Source organism: Camelus ferus, chromosome 30, assembly GCF_009834535.1.
Source record: "Camelus ferus isolate YT-003-E chromosome 30, BCGSAC_Cfer_1.0, whole genome shotgun sequence".
Lineage (NCBI taxonomy): Eukaryota > Metazoa > Chordata > Mammalia > Artiodactyla > Camelidae > Camelus > Camelus ferus.
In genome coordinates, this window is record NC_045725.1 from 24,966,461 (window position 1) to 24,982,192 (window position 15,732).

The 15,732-nt window shown below is 39.3% G+C and overlaps 1 protein-coding gene across 1 annotated transcript in view; it reads left to right on the forward strand.

Moving 5' to 3' along the window:
- The window catches only part of PHLPP1 (PH domain and leucine rich repeat protein phosphatase 1), a 186,673-nt gene that overhangs the window by 156,084 nt on the left and 14,857 nt on the right, over nucleotides 1–15,732 (forward strand). Inside the window, 3 exon segments of the mRNA XM_014557697.2 lie at nucleotides 2,403–2,603; nucleotides 5,120–5,282; nucleotides 12,008–12,138. Of these exon segments, the coding sequence (XP_014413183.2) occupies nucleotides 2,403–2,603; nucleotides 5,120–5,282; nucleotides 12,008–12,138 (495 nt within the window).

A 15,732-nucleotide genomic window follows, 5' to 3' on the forward strand; every position in this document is an offset into this window, starting at 1 on the left:
TTTCCCGTGACCATTATAACCAAAACTGTTTTTAGCCCAATTGCTTGCTCTTTGACCATTAATTAACGAGGTGATTCAGTCGGACTTTATTCAGTTCAGATTAAATCCTTTGGAACCAGCCCATATAGTCTCAACTTAGTTTCATTTCCTGGAGGGATAGGATGTGGGGTTCCCCCTTCCCCACCTCACCCCCCAGTGTCCCATGAAGAGTTTGTAGCTACTTCAATACAGGCGAATTTCAACAAGATGAGAGAACAAGTCTTTTTAGAAATCACTTTCTTCCCTTCATTCACATGTTGGGAGGGTGTTTTTAAGTCCCATGTGCAGTTTTCTGTCTGCACATTCACTAGTCAATCTTTTTTCCTTTCAAAACAACCTTCCCTCTTTTTGGCCTAAAAACATGCAAATATTCATGAATTAATTTCTCTTTTCTTTTCACATGTTTGTAACTGCATATTTCCTAGAGAACTGTATTTTAATGAGATTGTCAGTTTCCCATTCAACCTCATTCCAAAATGTTTTAGAGCAGTACGTTTTAATCTTTTCTAATTCTACTCAGAAGAAATTCTTAGCAGGGTATTTAAGTCAGATGATACAAATGAGGCCGAAAGAAGTAGACTCATAAGAATACTTTAAAAAATTGTGGTGCTGAAACTTATTTCCTTCCTGGTTCAAAACCATTTCAGAAACTGCGTGAATGACCTTTATTTTCTTCTCTGTAGCACACACGACTGTAATTTCCCATGACTATTTATGGTCTGTACAGCCCTTTTCTAACTTCCTTTTTTTTTTTTAAATGTCAACGGAATACGTATTTCTTTAATGGAAAATGTTCTATTTTGAGGAAGCTGCTTTTCCTTAGATAAGTAGTGGAGTTGGTGTGTGTGTGTAAGTGTGTGGGGGTTGCAGGATTGGAGAGTATTAAATTAGTGGATTGAGAGCTTGGAATGACAAGCCTGGTGATGACTCCTAAATACAAAGCCTTCTTTTAATCCAAGGTTAAAAACAGCTGCACCTGGTGTTCCAGAGTCTTCCTTTTGAAGAATATATGATAAAATGGTTGCGAATTGAATGCTGAAAGGTTGAAACTGGTGATTTTGAAATGAGAGAAAGGCTGTTCATTAACAGGGTAGTTCCAGGTTGAGGGGTGGGGCCAATACAGCTTTGACCTTGGTCACCATAGCAGGTGAGTCCTGTGGGCCGAATCCTCTCCATGCTCAGGTCACTGCAGCTTCACAGTGGAGCACACACAGTGGAGACCCAGTGCGAAGCGGGAGGGTCGTCTGTCTGTCTGCCCATGAGCCACGCAGGGTACCTGCTCTGTCCTTCCCTTCGCTTTCCAATGATTTGGACCCTGGTCTCAGCAAGGATTCTTTTTCAGTTCTCCAGCTTTGTATTTTGCATTTCTCTGTGTTTCACACTAACTATGGAAAGACTACGTTGCTTTTGACAGTTTTAGTTATCACAGGTGTAAAATCATTCTTCATATTTTAGCCATTGTTCACTCTATCACTTGGATAACTGGTAGCATAGACATCTTGTTTTAATATAAATTGGACTGAAGTATAATATAAATGCAGAGAAGGGGCCAAATCATAAGTGTAGCACTTGATAAATTTTTCCCAGAGTGAATACACTCATGTGACCAGCACACATGTCAAGAACCAGAACGTTATTGTATTAGAAAAATTAGAAGCTGTCTCCTAGACACTGCTTCCCTTCCCTGACTTCTAATACCATAGATTAGTTTTGCCTGATGTTTGAACTGTACAATTACAGAATTATGCAGTGTATCCTCTGGGATATGCCTTCTTTGACTCAATATTAACTCTGTGAGATTCATTCAGTTGATACGTGTACTTGTGGTTCATGTTCGCTGCTACATAGTATTATATTAGTTTACTACAGAGCAACTATCTCCTGCAGTTGTGAATATACCTCAGTGAAATATAGTTTGGCCATCATACTGAAAAAGACTTAGGTACTAAGTGATTTAGTTGTATTGTGATCTAATATCTAGTTATTTTATTATCATAAGAGCTCTTTTATTTAAAAATAGGCGGTTGTTTTTCATAAGATAGAATATTAACTTTACCTTATCATTCTCCCTTCCACTCCCCACCAGCTATAAAATTAATCTCTTCCTCTCACCTTTGTACTGCCATAAAAATTGATTTCTGTCTCTTTGTAGTTAACACACATAGATGGCTATTGTGTTCATTGTAGATAGTGGAGTCACATATCCATCTGCCTGCCAAAACCAGGACCTGTCTTCAAATTCATGTTTCTAAACCGTTTCCAGTATGCCTGGTATCAATCAGAAAACTTCTAGGTGTGTTGAGGATTCTGGACTAGAGCTCTCTGGCTTATCAGCGGGATTTTGTTGCATTTTGTCATTATAGCCTGAGATTCCTGAATGCATCTGCAAACAAACTGGAAACCCTTCCTCCTGCCACACTTTCTGAAGAGACAAACAGCATCTTACAGGAATTGTATTTGACAAATAACAACCTCACAGATAAGTGCGTGCCGTTGTTAACAGGACACCCCCATCTGAAGATTCTTCACATGGCCTATAACCGACTTCAGAGTTTTCCAGCAAGGTAAAAGATCACAAAGTGACATTCTTCACTGCATTTCTGAAAATGGATTCATAGACGGAAAGGAAAAGCTAAAATACTTATTTTTCAGATACTGTAATGCTTGTTCCCCCTGCTTCTTGTTCACCGTTATCTTTTATATAAGCCATTATCAGCATTCCCCAGAAATGTGTTAGTTTTTCTAATATGAATATACCCAGAGACCCAAACACTAGAATATTCTTAGGATTTGAAAATAAGGTATGTAATTTAGTGGGTATATATTTTCTTTTGCTTCTTTTTACCCAGTCAAATTAAAATTTTTTTAATTAAACTAATGTGGTATGTGGGAAATAGAACATAAACTGGAACCTGAAGGTGTTAGTTTTAGTCTTTATGCTTATGATGTAAAGAGCAGTGGCGACCTATGCGATCATAGAAACTGTGTAACATTACACGTAATTTAACTTATGGCTCTCAGGAGATTCCACTTTTAATTCTATTTTAATTTTTCATTCCTAATTTTGGGGGGCAGTGACATTGTGTCTTGCTTTGAGTGAATCTATACACTGAGCCTGTGATAAACGATTTACTCGGCTTCCGTGTCATTGGCATGTATTCATCTAACAAGTTAGGTCTTGGAACTCACACATCAAAGATGCAAACGCTAACCCCTCTGCTTCCAATCTGCTTCCAACTGCAACTTAGCGTCGGGCCAAAGCGAAATATTCCCTTTGCTGCCATGAAGGGTACCACTCTGTTGAAACCCTTCTCAAGGAGGGAAGCCCAAATATGCATTGACTTCAAGTATTACTCTGTATTTTTGTATACATTTGTTTCTTTATTTTCCCCCCTCACTTGATGTTAATGATTAAACTTTTCTTTCTTTTTTCTTTTTATGTACTTTTCTTTTACTGCGAAATGAGATAATATTTTTGGAAGAAAACATGGTAGTCACATAACAATAATATCTCTGAAAGGGCTCACTCTTCTAATTGGGATGGTGAATCACTAAGGCCAGCAGAAGAAATGATCATCATCTCTAATTCTGAGGGTACCCCCTCCCCCAGTGACCCATACCTGTAGTAATCACCCAAAAGACAGAGAATTTTTTTTTTTTTTTGACCACCTTCTGTGTTGAGGGATGAAAACTTCTTTAACATTTTCTTTCTTGGACCTGATTTCTATACTTCCAATTCTTTTTCATGCTCAGTTACCCATTAATTTCTCCATATTTCTTTTCAAAATATGATGACAACATATTCAAATAATAATCTTACATATTCAGGCTATCGTAGATGGATTAGCATACAGCGTTGTGTAGCATATCCTAATACCATGCTGATTTCACAAGATAAAAAACAGTTCTTGTGTCTTTGGCATGTATTTATTTTCAAGATAAGCAAATAAGGTAACTTTTATATTTGAGAGATGACAGAAAGAAAGGTAGTAGAGGTTTTCTCGCTAAATTTTTTAGAAGGTTTATTGTGACAAATGAAACCCCAGCAAGCAGAGAAGATACCAATAACTGTAAACTAGAGGATTCAGAGTGTAAGTCTGAGTTACACTCACTGGAAATCCTGTGCTTGTTAGACTCCAGTGGTGGCGAAAGGGCCAGAGGAGTGGTAAGATGCATTATAGAAATATAGAAATGGAGGCTTTTTCCCCTCCAGATTTATGGGCAATATAAGAAACCCTAACTCTGGAATTTTTCCTTAGTTGGTTACTGTAGTTATTGGTTAATGTTACTAATATTGGTTATAGTTCATAGGTTAGTATTGAACTATAAAAGACATTCTTTAACGAAAGTGTTAAATTATATTAGGACATGTTATTATGGGAAGGTCAGAAAGATTCCTTCTTTGTAGAAATTTAGCAGGAGTTGAGAGAAACTTCTTTTGGGTCTAGGTTGAGTTTGGGCACCGCCAGTGAGTGGAGAGGTGAGCCAGGTCACCTCCAGCATGCTGATGCTCACCGCTACCGTGTTCCCACAAATGGGGTCAGAGGAATCTGGGGAGGGGGCTTTTAGAAGAAAGTACATCTTCATGCAAACTCTACCCTTTTTCACTCTGTATCCCCTTGAGGTCTCAGTGCCAGTACAAAGGAACCATACTCCCACATTAAGCTCTTTTAAAAGCACATATATTGGATTAACACTATTGACCTAATTGAGTGGGATTTCTCTTTGGAGTTCAGAGTAAGCTACATAGCAAAGTGACTGTTGTCAGGATAACTTAATTCACACACAGAGTTTTAATAGGAAAAGGAATCTATTTTTCTTCTTGCTGCCAATTTGAAGAGTTAAAGTTAATAGTTTTTGTTTTGTAGTAGGAAAGGTGTTAAAATACTTTAGTACTCAAAAACAATAGTGGAAAAAAGGTCTGGTTTGTTAAAAATGACTATTACAAGTGAATCTTTAAAGAATCTTTAGAATCATAGTAAATTACCCTTTAATTCTCATTATCTATATTTTTCCCTAAATTTCCTTATAAGTATTCTGTAACCTGCCCCTCCCCCTTTGATTTTCTCTTTTTTTTTAGTAAAATGGCAAAGCTGGAGGAACTTGAAGAAGTTGACATCAGTGGGAATAAACTGAAATCCATCCCCACAACCATCATTAATTGCAGGCGCATGCACACTGTGATTGCTCACTCCAACTGCATCGAAGTCTTCCCTGAAGTGATGCAGCTCCCAGAAATCAAGGTACGTGGTTTGATTCCATAAACTCCAGCCTTCAGGTCGGCAGAGATTTGTTTTCTCTAACTCCTCAGTTCAGGATGTTTGTACCCTTGTGGGATTTCCTCAGAATGAAGACTTTACCAGTCGCCCTTGCTCCGTCCTTCCTAACCACTGGGCTACACTGCTGAGTCAGCAGAGGAGAAAAACCAGTAAGCAGCAAACAGTGCGCTGGGAGTGGGGAAAACTGTATTCTGGGCGCTGTCCCTAACTAGCTGTGGGAACTTGAGGCTAACCTCATAGCCACTGACCCCTTTCCCATCTGTCTAACAGCACTTGTCCTACTTACTTCCAGGGTGGTCATGAGGCTCAAGGACTGAGTCAGGTTCGACAGCAGTTTGAGATAGCTAACAGTATCACTGCACACCCCTACTCCCACTCCCCTAATTAAATGACATCCACCCCACAGCACCCACTTCGCAGTAATTCCCTGCGTAGATGTGGTGTCGTTACTGTTACCATCACCAAACATTCGCTTGAATTTAATGACGCTGGCAGGACAGACATTATTCCCATTTGATGGGTGAGGAAACAGATGCTGCAGAAAGGGAGTGGTTTGTGTAAATGAAGGCAGCAAACTGGCGGCAGAGACATTCTACAGCTCCTGGCTCCCAACTCAGGGCAGTCTTGTGGGACGAAACCAGTTCACTAGAATGAAAGTCATCTAACAACGTTTTTTAAGTTTATTTGTTTTTGGAGCAAAAAGAAAGAAGTTCTTGATCTATAATGTAGTTTTTCATTTGCATCTTAGCGTTTCCGTTTATCAGTTTTGTGCTTAATAAAAAATAACTCTGGTTATAGACTTGGAGAGTATTCTAATCTCCTAAAAAGGAACAAAAGACATCCTATTTGAAGGTACTTTAAACAGCGTGAGTAATTTTCACCACAGCCATTTTTTTAACATCCACGGTTGAGGAGTGTACAAGCCATTTTATAAGTGTGTGCATGTGTGTGTGCACTTTAAGGCCATGAAATATTTTACCTTGAGTGCACTGTCATCTCATACATGACTGTGGCATTTTAGAACGCTTATGATAAACTAGCAAAAATATTTTACTTTTACTTTGTAATACATTTTACAGCAGTTAAGAGGTGGGACTCTGAAGGGAGACAGATCTAGTGTTGGCAGATTCAGTGAGATCTGTTAAACTGATCATCAGGCATCAATTTCTATACCTGGGCATGAAGGTCATATAAGTTGTTAGTAGGGAAAAAGTGTATTTTTCAGTTTTCTGATGAACTAAGTGGACCCAGAATCATAGTGCTTATGTCCCTTAGTATTAATGTCTTCAGCTTTGTTTAGCACTTTCAAATTAACTTTCCAAGCCCCACCTCCAGTCTTACGTTCCTGGAGCAGGTTGTGTTCTGTTTTGATTCTAAAGTAGACCTCCCTCTGGATACAGATAGGCTCTCAATCAGCTAGAGAGGAAGACTTGATCCCAGAGTCACCACATAAGCCAGGCTTGGCTTGGCTGGTCCCAGGCTGAAGCCCACACTGAGGCCGCTGGTGAACCTGAGAAGCAGAGGTGGCCATGGATGTGGCACTCGCTTTCTCTTGCTCAGGAGCCCTTCACCTAACCACGTAGCAGCCACGTTGATAATGCAGGAGTTTGCAGTGAAACACAATCTTGCATGTTGAGTAGCTTCAATTAGTGGGTTTTTTCCTAACCTTTTTTGAAGTGTTTAAAAGCAGATGAAATAAATGTGTGATACATGGTGATGAAATTTGAGATTTAAGCACCGTGTATCAGCAACTTTTGTCAAATTTTCCGTGTTCCTGTGGTGTCCTGATTCTAATTACTGGGTGAACAGCATCTTTTAAAATGTTTTAAATTCTCTTCAGAAGATCATTTTCATGTTTGCGCTGTACAGTAATAAACTACTTGATCACTACCTTGAGTGACCTCATCTCTAGATCTGTGTTATGTTCATGGGAAATGGAGTATGAAGTATTTTTAATATGCCGCACTCTTGAGAACAATGGCTACAGGAAGTTGAATATCCCTTGGAATCAAGCCATGTTTGTTGTTGTTTCTAAAGTGAGTGATGAACGAGAGAGAGAGAACCAGCTTAGTCATAAAACACAAAGAACATGGGGAAATGGCTGGGTCAGAATGGATGAAAGAAAAAGGATTAATTCTTTGGAAAGTATGATAATGGAAATAAAGACAGATCAGGAACCAACTAGAAGTCAGTTGGGTGGAGCGGTTGACCTGCTCGACTTAAAAGAGCATCTAGGAACTGCAATATCCAAAAACCAGGAACGTGGGGCACTTGTCATTAAGGCCCTGGGATCTGGGTGAGTAATAGTTATTTAGAAATTTTTCTAACAGTTGGGGATTCTGAGATATCTGGGACAGAGCTAAGGAAAAAGGAATGAAGCAGTGTCTACCAGGAAGTGGCCATTTAAGCCACTTGTCTCCCTGTCTCACCAGAAGCAGACCAGCAGGGAGCCAGAACTGCAGTCTCTCTCTTTCATAGTTGATGTTATAAATTAACTCAGACTAATTTGTTTGGTTTTTTAACTCTAGTTTAAAAAATTATTTCAGCAGATCTTTTTAACTTCAGAGCTGTGCCCTTTCTAACAACATACTGCATGCATCTTATGAGGTGGGTTATGTATACATACGGATAAACAGTGGTCCTCTGTGAGCTCAGGCATATTAAAAGAATCCCCCTAGAGGATACTCCTGGAGAATGGAGCACTTGTGACCATGAGCCCTCAAAGAAGTTGACTATGAAGTGGTCACCCATTGTGTTCTTCAAACTCTTCCATCCCTAAGGGTAAAGAGAAATGAGTTTATACTCTCAAAAATCTGGGATACAGCCTGGAATTGCCTGTAAATTTCTCTGAGGTCTCCTTTTTGATCTGAAATTACATGCTAATTTTGTGTTCTACTTTTTACCATTTCTTTTAGTTTTAATGTAAAAATAAAGGCTCTTCTTTCCATAATCTTTGAGTAACCCTGAAGCCCCCAGAAGCATGGGCCTGGTGTCCTGTAACTTTGTGATAGATCACTGAGTCCCCCCAAGGGCACACACACAACCAGTACTAAGAAGCAATAATATAAACGAGTTGCTTGGTTTATGTAGGATGCATTTTCTTAAGTTAAATTTTGCAAATAATTTAGTTTTGGTGTTTAAGGGAATTCACTGTTTGGAGGAATGGTACACTGTTTGGTGTATTAAAGATTTTTTTAAACAAATTTTTATATCTTGATTGTCATTTTAATCAAATTATTGCCAATAAGTTTTCCTAAATCTAAAACCCAGTTGAGAAAAATCACAGACAGTGTATGTAAATTTAAAAGGAAGGGTTTATACAAATTAAAGTTCTTCTTTTGCAACTCCCTGAGAGGTGGGGAGGTTTAGACAATATACATTTATGAGTCATTATAGACAAATACACTATTACATAGAAAAACAGAACTTCCACCTTGGCTTTGGGGTCTATGTTTGAAGTAAAAGGTTCAGACTGTCTCACTTAGTTAATAATTTTACTTAGATGTGTGGATATCCTACAATAATGATGACTTAGCCTTTTACAGCATCAAGAATATATAGCAGTTTAACTGTTAAAAAGAGAATTTGACTAAGAGTTATATAATGAGAAATAATACACGTATGCGTACATGTATTTTACTATTAAGCTAAAATGTCCGGTTTCCCATGTGACAATGAGAGAGGGAAGTAGTACCACTTCGACATGAGGCACCGTCTGTAGTTCACCATTTGGCCCCTACCTGCCTCTCCAGGCCCGTCTTCCGCTCTCAGGCCCGGCCATCTCCAGCAACACTGCCCACTCGTGGTTCGTGTCCTGGTGCACTGTGCGTTGCTCTGGCTCCTGCGTGGCACACGTGCTGTTAGCTCTTGCCAGATGCCCTCCTGTCCTCATTTGCCTCATTAACTTTGATTCTTCATAAAAATGCCCCCGGGAAGCCCTGTCTGAGGCCTCAGCAGCTACCCCTCCACTCTCACACCATGCACACCAGTACATATGGTCGATCGTAGGTCGGAGTGTTGCCTTCCCTTTGGCCTGGGACTTCTGCAGGGTGGGGACTGCGTCTGCCATCCCTGTAGACCCTTGATGTCTCACTTATTGTCTGCCACGTTGTAGATGCTAAATAAATGTTCTTGTGATTGACTACTTGGATTTATTTGCTTCTTACGAATGCAGAATGGAAGTTAGTGAGCTTATTCAGCGGGGGAACATCATCCATCAGCAGCTTTTACTTTGCGAGGGCAAGGGAATGCGAAAGGTGATTGAGAGCCCCTTTTTTGTAACTGTCAGAACTGTTGGGCAGCACAGATGAGGTGGTGGACCAGCTGTGGTCTGGAGATGGAAGAAGCAAGGGGTTGCAGAACCTCTCAACACTAGCTCTGTGAGGTTACTGTTTCAGGGCAGCACAAGCAGTTATTTGGCAGGAAATGTGTAAAGACTGCTATGAAGATTGATATGCCTATTTCTTTAGTAGTGTTTTGTGAGGAATCATCCTAGTAAAGATATTGGGGCTTTCGTGATAATTACACTTAAACTGTACATCAGAGTGTATTCCCTTTTCCTTAAGGTACAACGATTATTTTTCTACACTGTTATCTAACTGTATTAGTGATTATTTTCCTCTAAATCATGAGTTCCTTGTCAACTATGAGTTACCTCACTTTTTTGAGGATTGTATAATTCTGTTTTGAGTATCCTTACTGGAATTTTGTATTATAGCAAAGTAACTTTTGTTCGCTGTGTCCTAGAATGAGCCTGAAAGAGGGAAAGATAATATTTTAGACAGTCAGCATTCTATTTAACAATGTAATTCCAAAGTAATTTTAGTGTATTAAATATAAATATGTACGTTAAACAACATAGAATATGTTGGTACTATTTTTTCTCAGGTCTCACCCCCGAATTTTGTTTCTTTATGTTCAGCCAACAATTGTTTGGTGAGGACTATTAAAAGCATAGGACATAGTACTTGTAGGTAAAGTGCTTACTATCTGGGTTAACACCAGTAGGTTGGCACCAGGCACCAAGGTCCTGTAATTTTTAGGAACAAACCTCCTTCAATGTGCAGAACTATGTAAGGGTGTTTCTCTGCTTATCTGTCACTAAAGAAAAGTTGCCTTCTCATGCAGCAACAATCACATTTAAAAATGTATCAGAATTGCATTGCAATGCTACTTACTCTAGACTGAATTTAACTTAAACATGTGTGTCTCCATTCCCAGCCTAACAGATTTAATTACTGAAGGACCTTCTTATAAGATGCACTCATTGATTTATTCAACAAATAATTGTCTACCAAGTGCCAGGCAGTCATTTATTTGTTCCTGCTTTCAATGGAAGCTGCTGTTCGTTGCAGCACACTGCACTTGGGACATAGGACAAGGCGCAGTGCCTGCTCTCTCGGAGGTCATAATCCAGTGGAAGAAACCAATGAGCAGATACTTATAACAAGTTCAAACGGGGGCTTTGGTGGAATTGGCGTTGCATTTTAAAAGAGTAAGACAGATTACCATACGAAAGGCCAGGATAGCTTGAAGAGTTCCATTCACAGAGAGAAGCATGTGCCCAGACAGTTGAGAACATGACATGTGCAAGAGTTAACTTTGACACAGCCGAATCCAGAATGTGGGGAAGCAGGTGGTGAAAGGTGGGTGCTGAGGACTTTGGTGGCAGATTGAAAGGCAGTAGGGAGCAATGGAAAGACGGAAGCTGGAGTGTGATTGGATGGAATGCGTCACATCAGAGAATCACTCTGACAGCACAGTGGGAAGTGGATCCGAGGGAAGTGAGACTGAAAGCAAGGTTAAGATGCTGTCGCAGTCCTCCAGGGGAAACATGATATAGGTCAGAACAGGACTGTGGGTTACGCATTCTCTTACCAGAAAAATTGCCAGTTGCTCCCTCCTGTGCATGTGGTCCTTCTGCCCTGGTCCCTGCTCCCTTAATGGAAATGCAGCATCTCATTTTAGGACTCACCTCACTTAAGCCTTACGTTTTGTGAGAAAGGAGTGTTACTCCTAGTCACAGATGACACATAATTTTTGTTCTAATCAGTATGCTGACCCTTTTTGTGGAAGTCTTCCAAGTGAGATGAGGCAGGAGCTGTTGGAGAGTCCAGGTATTGGATGCCTGGAAGGCAGGGTCCATATTTGAATCGGGCCATTTACCTTTGCATGTAGTAGGCAAGCCCACCTGCTAGTCTTTTGCCAATTTCTTATTTTGCTTCTTTTGAATTATCTTCTCATTTCTAATACTTGTTCCCTGCCTTGTCCTCATTTTACATTTTTTTTGTTTGTTTTAAGGAAATCCTTCAAAGTTCCATTTTGATGTAAATACAACCCTCATGGCCACAACAGGTGCAGAGATACTGTGAGCAATATGAGAGACTATCTTCAGGATTTTTCAGTTAATGTTTAATTTTTAAATACAGAGATCAACTCAATAGGCTAAAGCTGCGGCGGAACAAGGAACATAGATTTTCCATGTCATTCAAAGAAAGTAAAAATTTTAACTTCATTTAGCAAAGCCTGTTTTAAACGTTTATGGCAGAGTAGCTGACAAACTTAGCCTCTGCGTTTGGCCAGCGTAGTATAGTGAGTGGTCAGACTGATTCTCCTGCAGCGAGCAGGGGCACAGAGCCACCTAGCAGCCTCTCCAGCCCCTGTCTTCTTGTGTCCCCTTGTCCTTCCAGTGCGTGGACCTGAGCTGCAACGAGCTGAGTGAAGTCACTTTACCAGAAAACCTGCCTCCAAAACTCCAAGAACTAGACCTGACGGGGAACCCCCGACTTGCCCTCGATCACAAAACCCTGGAGCTGCTCAAGTAAGTACTTTGTGAAGCGCTGCAGCCCCGTCACTCATCACTGAAAGTGGCCTTTACCACTTAGTAAAAAACACTAACTGGAATATGAAGTGTTTCGTGAGTCTGTACTTCACCAAAATGGATGGACAGCCAAGAAAAATGTCAAAAGAGTTGGATACTCATGTATCCTTTCAGAGAGTTTTTGAGAAAGAATCCAGACAAAAGAGATGAGAATAATACAAAGAGGAAAACAGGATTTAGAGACATAGGAGAGAACAGCGAACAACCAGGACATACACTTACATGTCAGTTACTGATAACCCGGTGTGATGCTTAAGGCAGATGTTACACAAGGACTTTGAAAGAGATCCCTAATGTGGGGGAAGCTAATAATTGGAGCCAAAATTCAGATTATTTAAACAAAACTGGGAATGTGCGAGAGTTAGATCCTGCAAAGTTCTCTTCCTGTTTTGGGAAACTGATACTGTCTCATGACTGATGTTGATGGAGACTAACAAGTTAGAGTTCATTATGTAAAATGTTACATAAAATGTTAAAGGAACCCTGAGTAGGAAGGATGTCTTTATAAGAATGTTCATCACAGAATTCTAAATGTCTATCAATAGAATTCAGTTATGCTCCACAGTTGAATATTATACAGCCATTAAAAACAATGATGGAGAATTATATTGCTAACTTGAAAGATCTCTGCATATGACATTAGGTGAAAAGAAAATTTACAAGGAAATTTGTATAGTATAATACCACGTTTTCCAAAATAAATTTGTGTGCATATGGTATGTGTGCATGTGTGTGTGTACATGTGCACACTTAGAAAATGCCTGAAAGGATATAAAACAAAATGTTAAAATAGTGCTATTCTCTGGATAGTAGGATTACGAGTGATCTTTGTTTTCTTCTTGAAACTTTTCTGAATTTTCCAAATTTTTGCAGTGTGTCTTAAAGTAACAGTCTTAGACGTTGACACACATTAGACATTGTGGTGCCATCTGTGCTTAAACCCTGTTGTGATTTCTGTTACTGACAGTCATCTTTCATTATCTTAGGGAAAAAACTGAAAAGGAATGGAATTTTAAAAAGAATGGTATTAATAATGGTCTGTTAATACTCTCGAAAACTTCAGCGCAAACTAAAATTTGCAAATCACTAAGGTGGTTCCTGGATGGAGTTGGCCTACTCTTAGTGCCTGTTTGTTGCCATTTTAAGTACTTAATAAGAAGACTGACTTCGATAGATGATGGAAGAATCCTGGCTAAGTACAGTGTTCTAAGGAAGCCACAGGGGCCCGAGGCTCTCTCCACTGCTTTTCAGTATGTGAAGCCTTAGTCCAGATCCCTCAGTGTGTCCAGACCTCAGTTTTCTCTTCGGTTAAGGAGGATGGTGTACACACTACTCAAATAGAGAATGAGCAAAGGACATTAATATTTAACAAATGAAGTACAGATAGTTACATGAAAAGATCATGTTCAGCCTGATTAGTGCATCAAGGAAATAGTAGATGAAATATTTAAATGGTAACTTTTTTCCCCCTCAAATTGGTGCTGCTGGAGGATTATAAATTGATACAACTTTTCTTAAAAACTATTGGCCAACAATGTAAGTCAACTATGCGTCAATGCAAAAATAAAATGTTTTTAAGAAGACCTGTGTATCAAGCTTTTAAAAATATTCACATGCTTAGACCAAGGTTTTATGTGGCAAAAAAAATGTATTCTACAAATTAATCAGAAATATGCTAATATTTATTTTATGTACGGAGATAGTCATCAAGATATTTCTAATTATATTTAGGATGAATATAAAATGACCTGGGGAAATGCTCATGATGTAATTAGAAAAAAGGTGCAAAACCATGTATATAATAGAATGGCCCCACTATTATATAGACATGAGACATTATCTGTTAAATATCTGCCAAAGGGTACGTGTTCCTGGAGTAACTGGAGCTAGTGCAGTGAAGCAGCTGTGTGCTCTGTTTAATATCTAGCAGGTTGTGGCTTCTTAATAACCCTGGGGAGTTTCCATATCTAATGTACTATTTATGCTCAGAGGGTTGGCCTGTTTGTTCTGCATGAGCCAGGGTCAGTCCACATGGTGACTCTCCTGTGTGGCTGAGCTCCGGCTCCCAGATTCTCTCAGACTCATTTCAAGATGAGAGTCAACATTCAGATCACTTCAGACAGCTGCTCAGTCACCCTGTATTCAACTAGGCAGAGAATGAGAAACTGCTGCTTCACTAGAAAGGATTATGGGGGAGTTTAAGGATTGTTTTTTTCTTTAATAATAAGGCTAGGAAGTGGAATTATTTCTTTGAAGGCACTATGTTCTGTAAAAAATAGAAATGCCTCCAGAAATGAGCCTTCCATTTTTCTCTAGAATTCAGAAAGTTAGCAAAAATGTAGTGAGAGCCATAAGATATGCTGTAAGAAGCCCATTGCATTGCTTACCATTGCACGTGGATAAAATTTGGTACCAGGTCGTATGGGAAGCAGATAACAGCAGCGTATCTTTTTTAATGCCCCTTTTATTCGTAGGTTTGAAAAGAGGATATATGTAGCCCTGATGCAAAATGAGGTATTTGATTTCGGGATTTCCTACTGGCACCATCTATGATTTTTTTTTTTTTTTTGGCTTTTTAGGATAAAGGGGAAAGTGAATGTTCGCTGGTAATTGAGAGTAGAAACTTTTCTTAAGCAAAATATATTTAAATTTCAAAGAAATTGCCATCAGCTATTTCTGGAATCAAAGTGAATACTATTGGACATTGATTTACTTCTGAATTGAGTGGTTCTTAGGAAGGGTCTTGAGTATTTATTATATTTTGGAGTTAATGAACAAATAACAGATTCTTGGGGTCGTGAAAGAAGTGTTTAGGTGTTGTTTAAGTTAAGAGATTGTACATATGTTGTTTCTCTTCTTTAAGTAATAAGGGGGAAAAACTAGTGGCAGTTTACAAGTAAGCAGGGTTTATCTCACCATGTGGTAGGCAGCCTCTTAAAACTCTGCTTCATATCTGTATGACTTCCTGTGTGCGGGCTCTGGGTGCTTTCTAGCAGGCTGGTTTTTCATGAACGCCATTTGAGAGTTCACACTTTTGAGTATTTCTACCCTGGGTCCTGTTGGACCAAATATGGCCTATGAGAGCTTAGGTGAGAGAATTTGCCTCTTGGTTTCTATATATGTAGGTAATGTGTAATTTATTGATTGCCCCTCATTTGCTTCATAATTTTATGATGTTGGTCTCAGCATGTTTGGCTGTGCAAGTGAGGGAAGAATTGGAAGCTTCAGAATATGGCAAGTCCCCAGTCATATTTGTGGAGTATTTGAAGGGGTGATGTGGGCAGAAATTGGATTTGAGAATGAACTTCTCACATCATCCAAACACAGTACAGTTGTGGCTTAGGTTTTGTTCTTTTCAAATCTAGGTTTTATGTTGTCAAAATATGTGTAACTTAACAATTAAACTTTCTCTTCTCGTGGCAAGATTGAGAACTGTCCCTTTCATTCCCAGGAGAGAGCAGCCGTCTAGGGCAGTGAGTGTGAAAGTCTCTAATAACCGCCATTCAATGCTGATAAAGACCAATTTTTCATTCT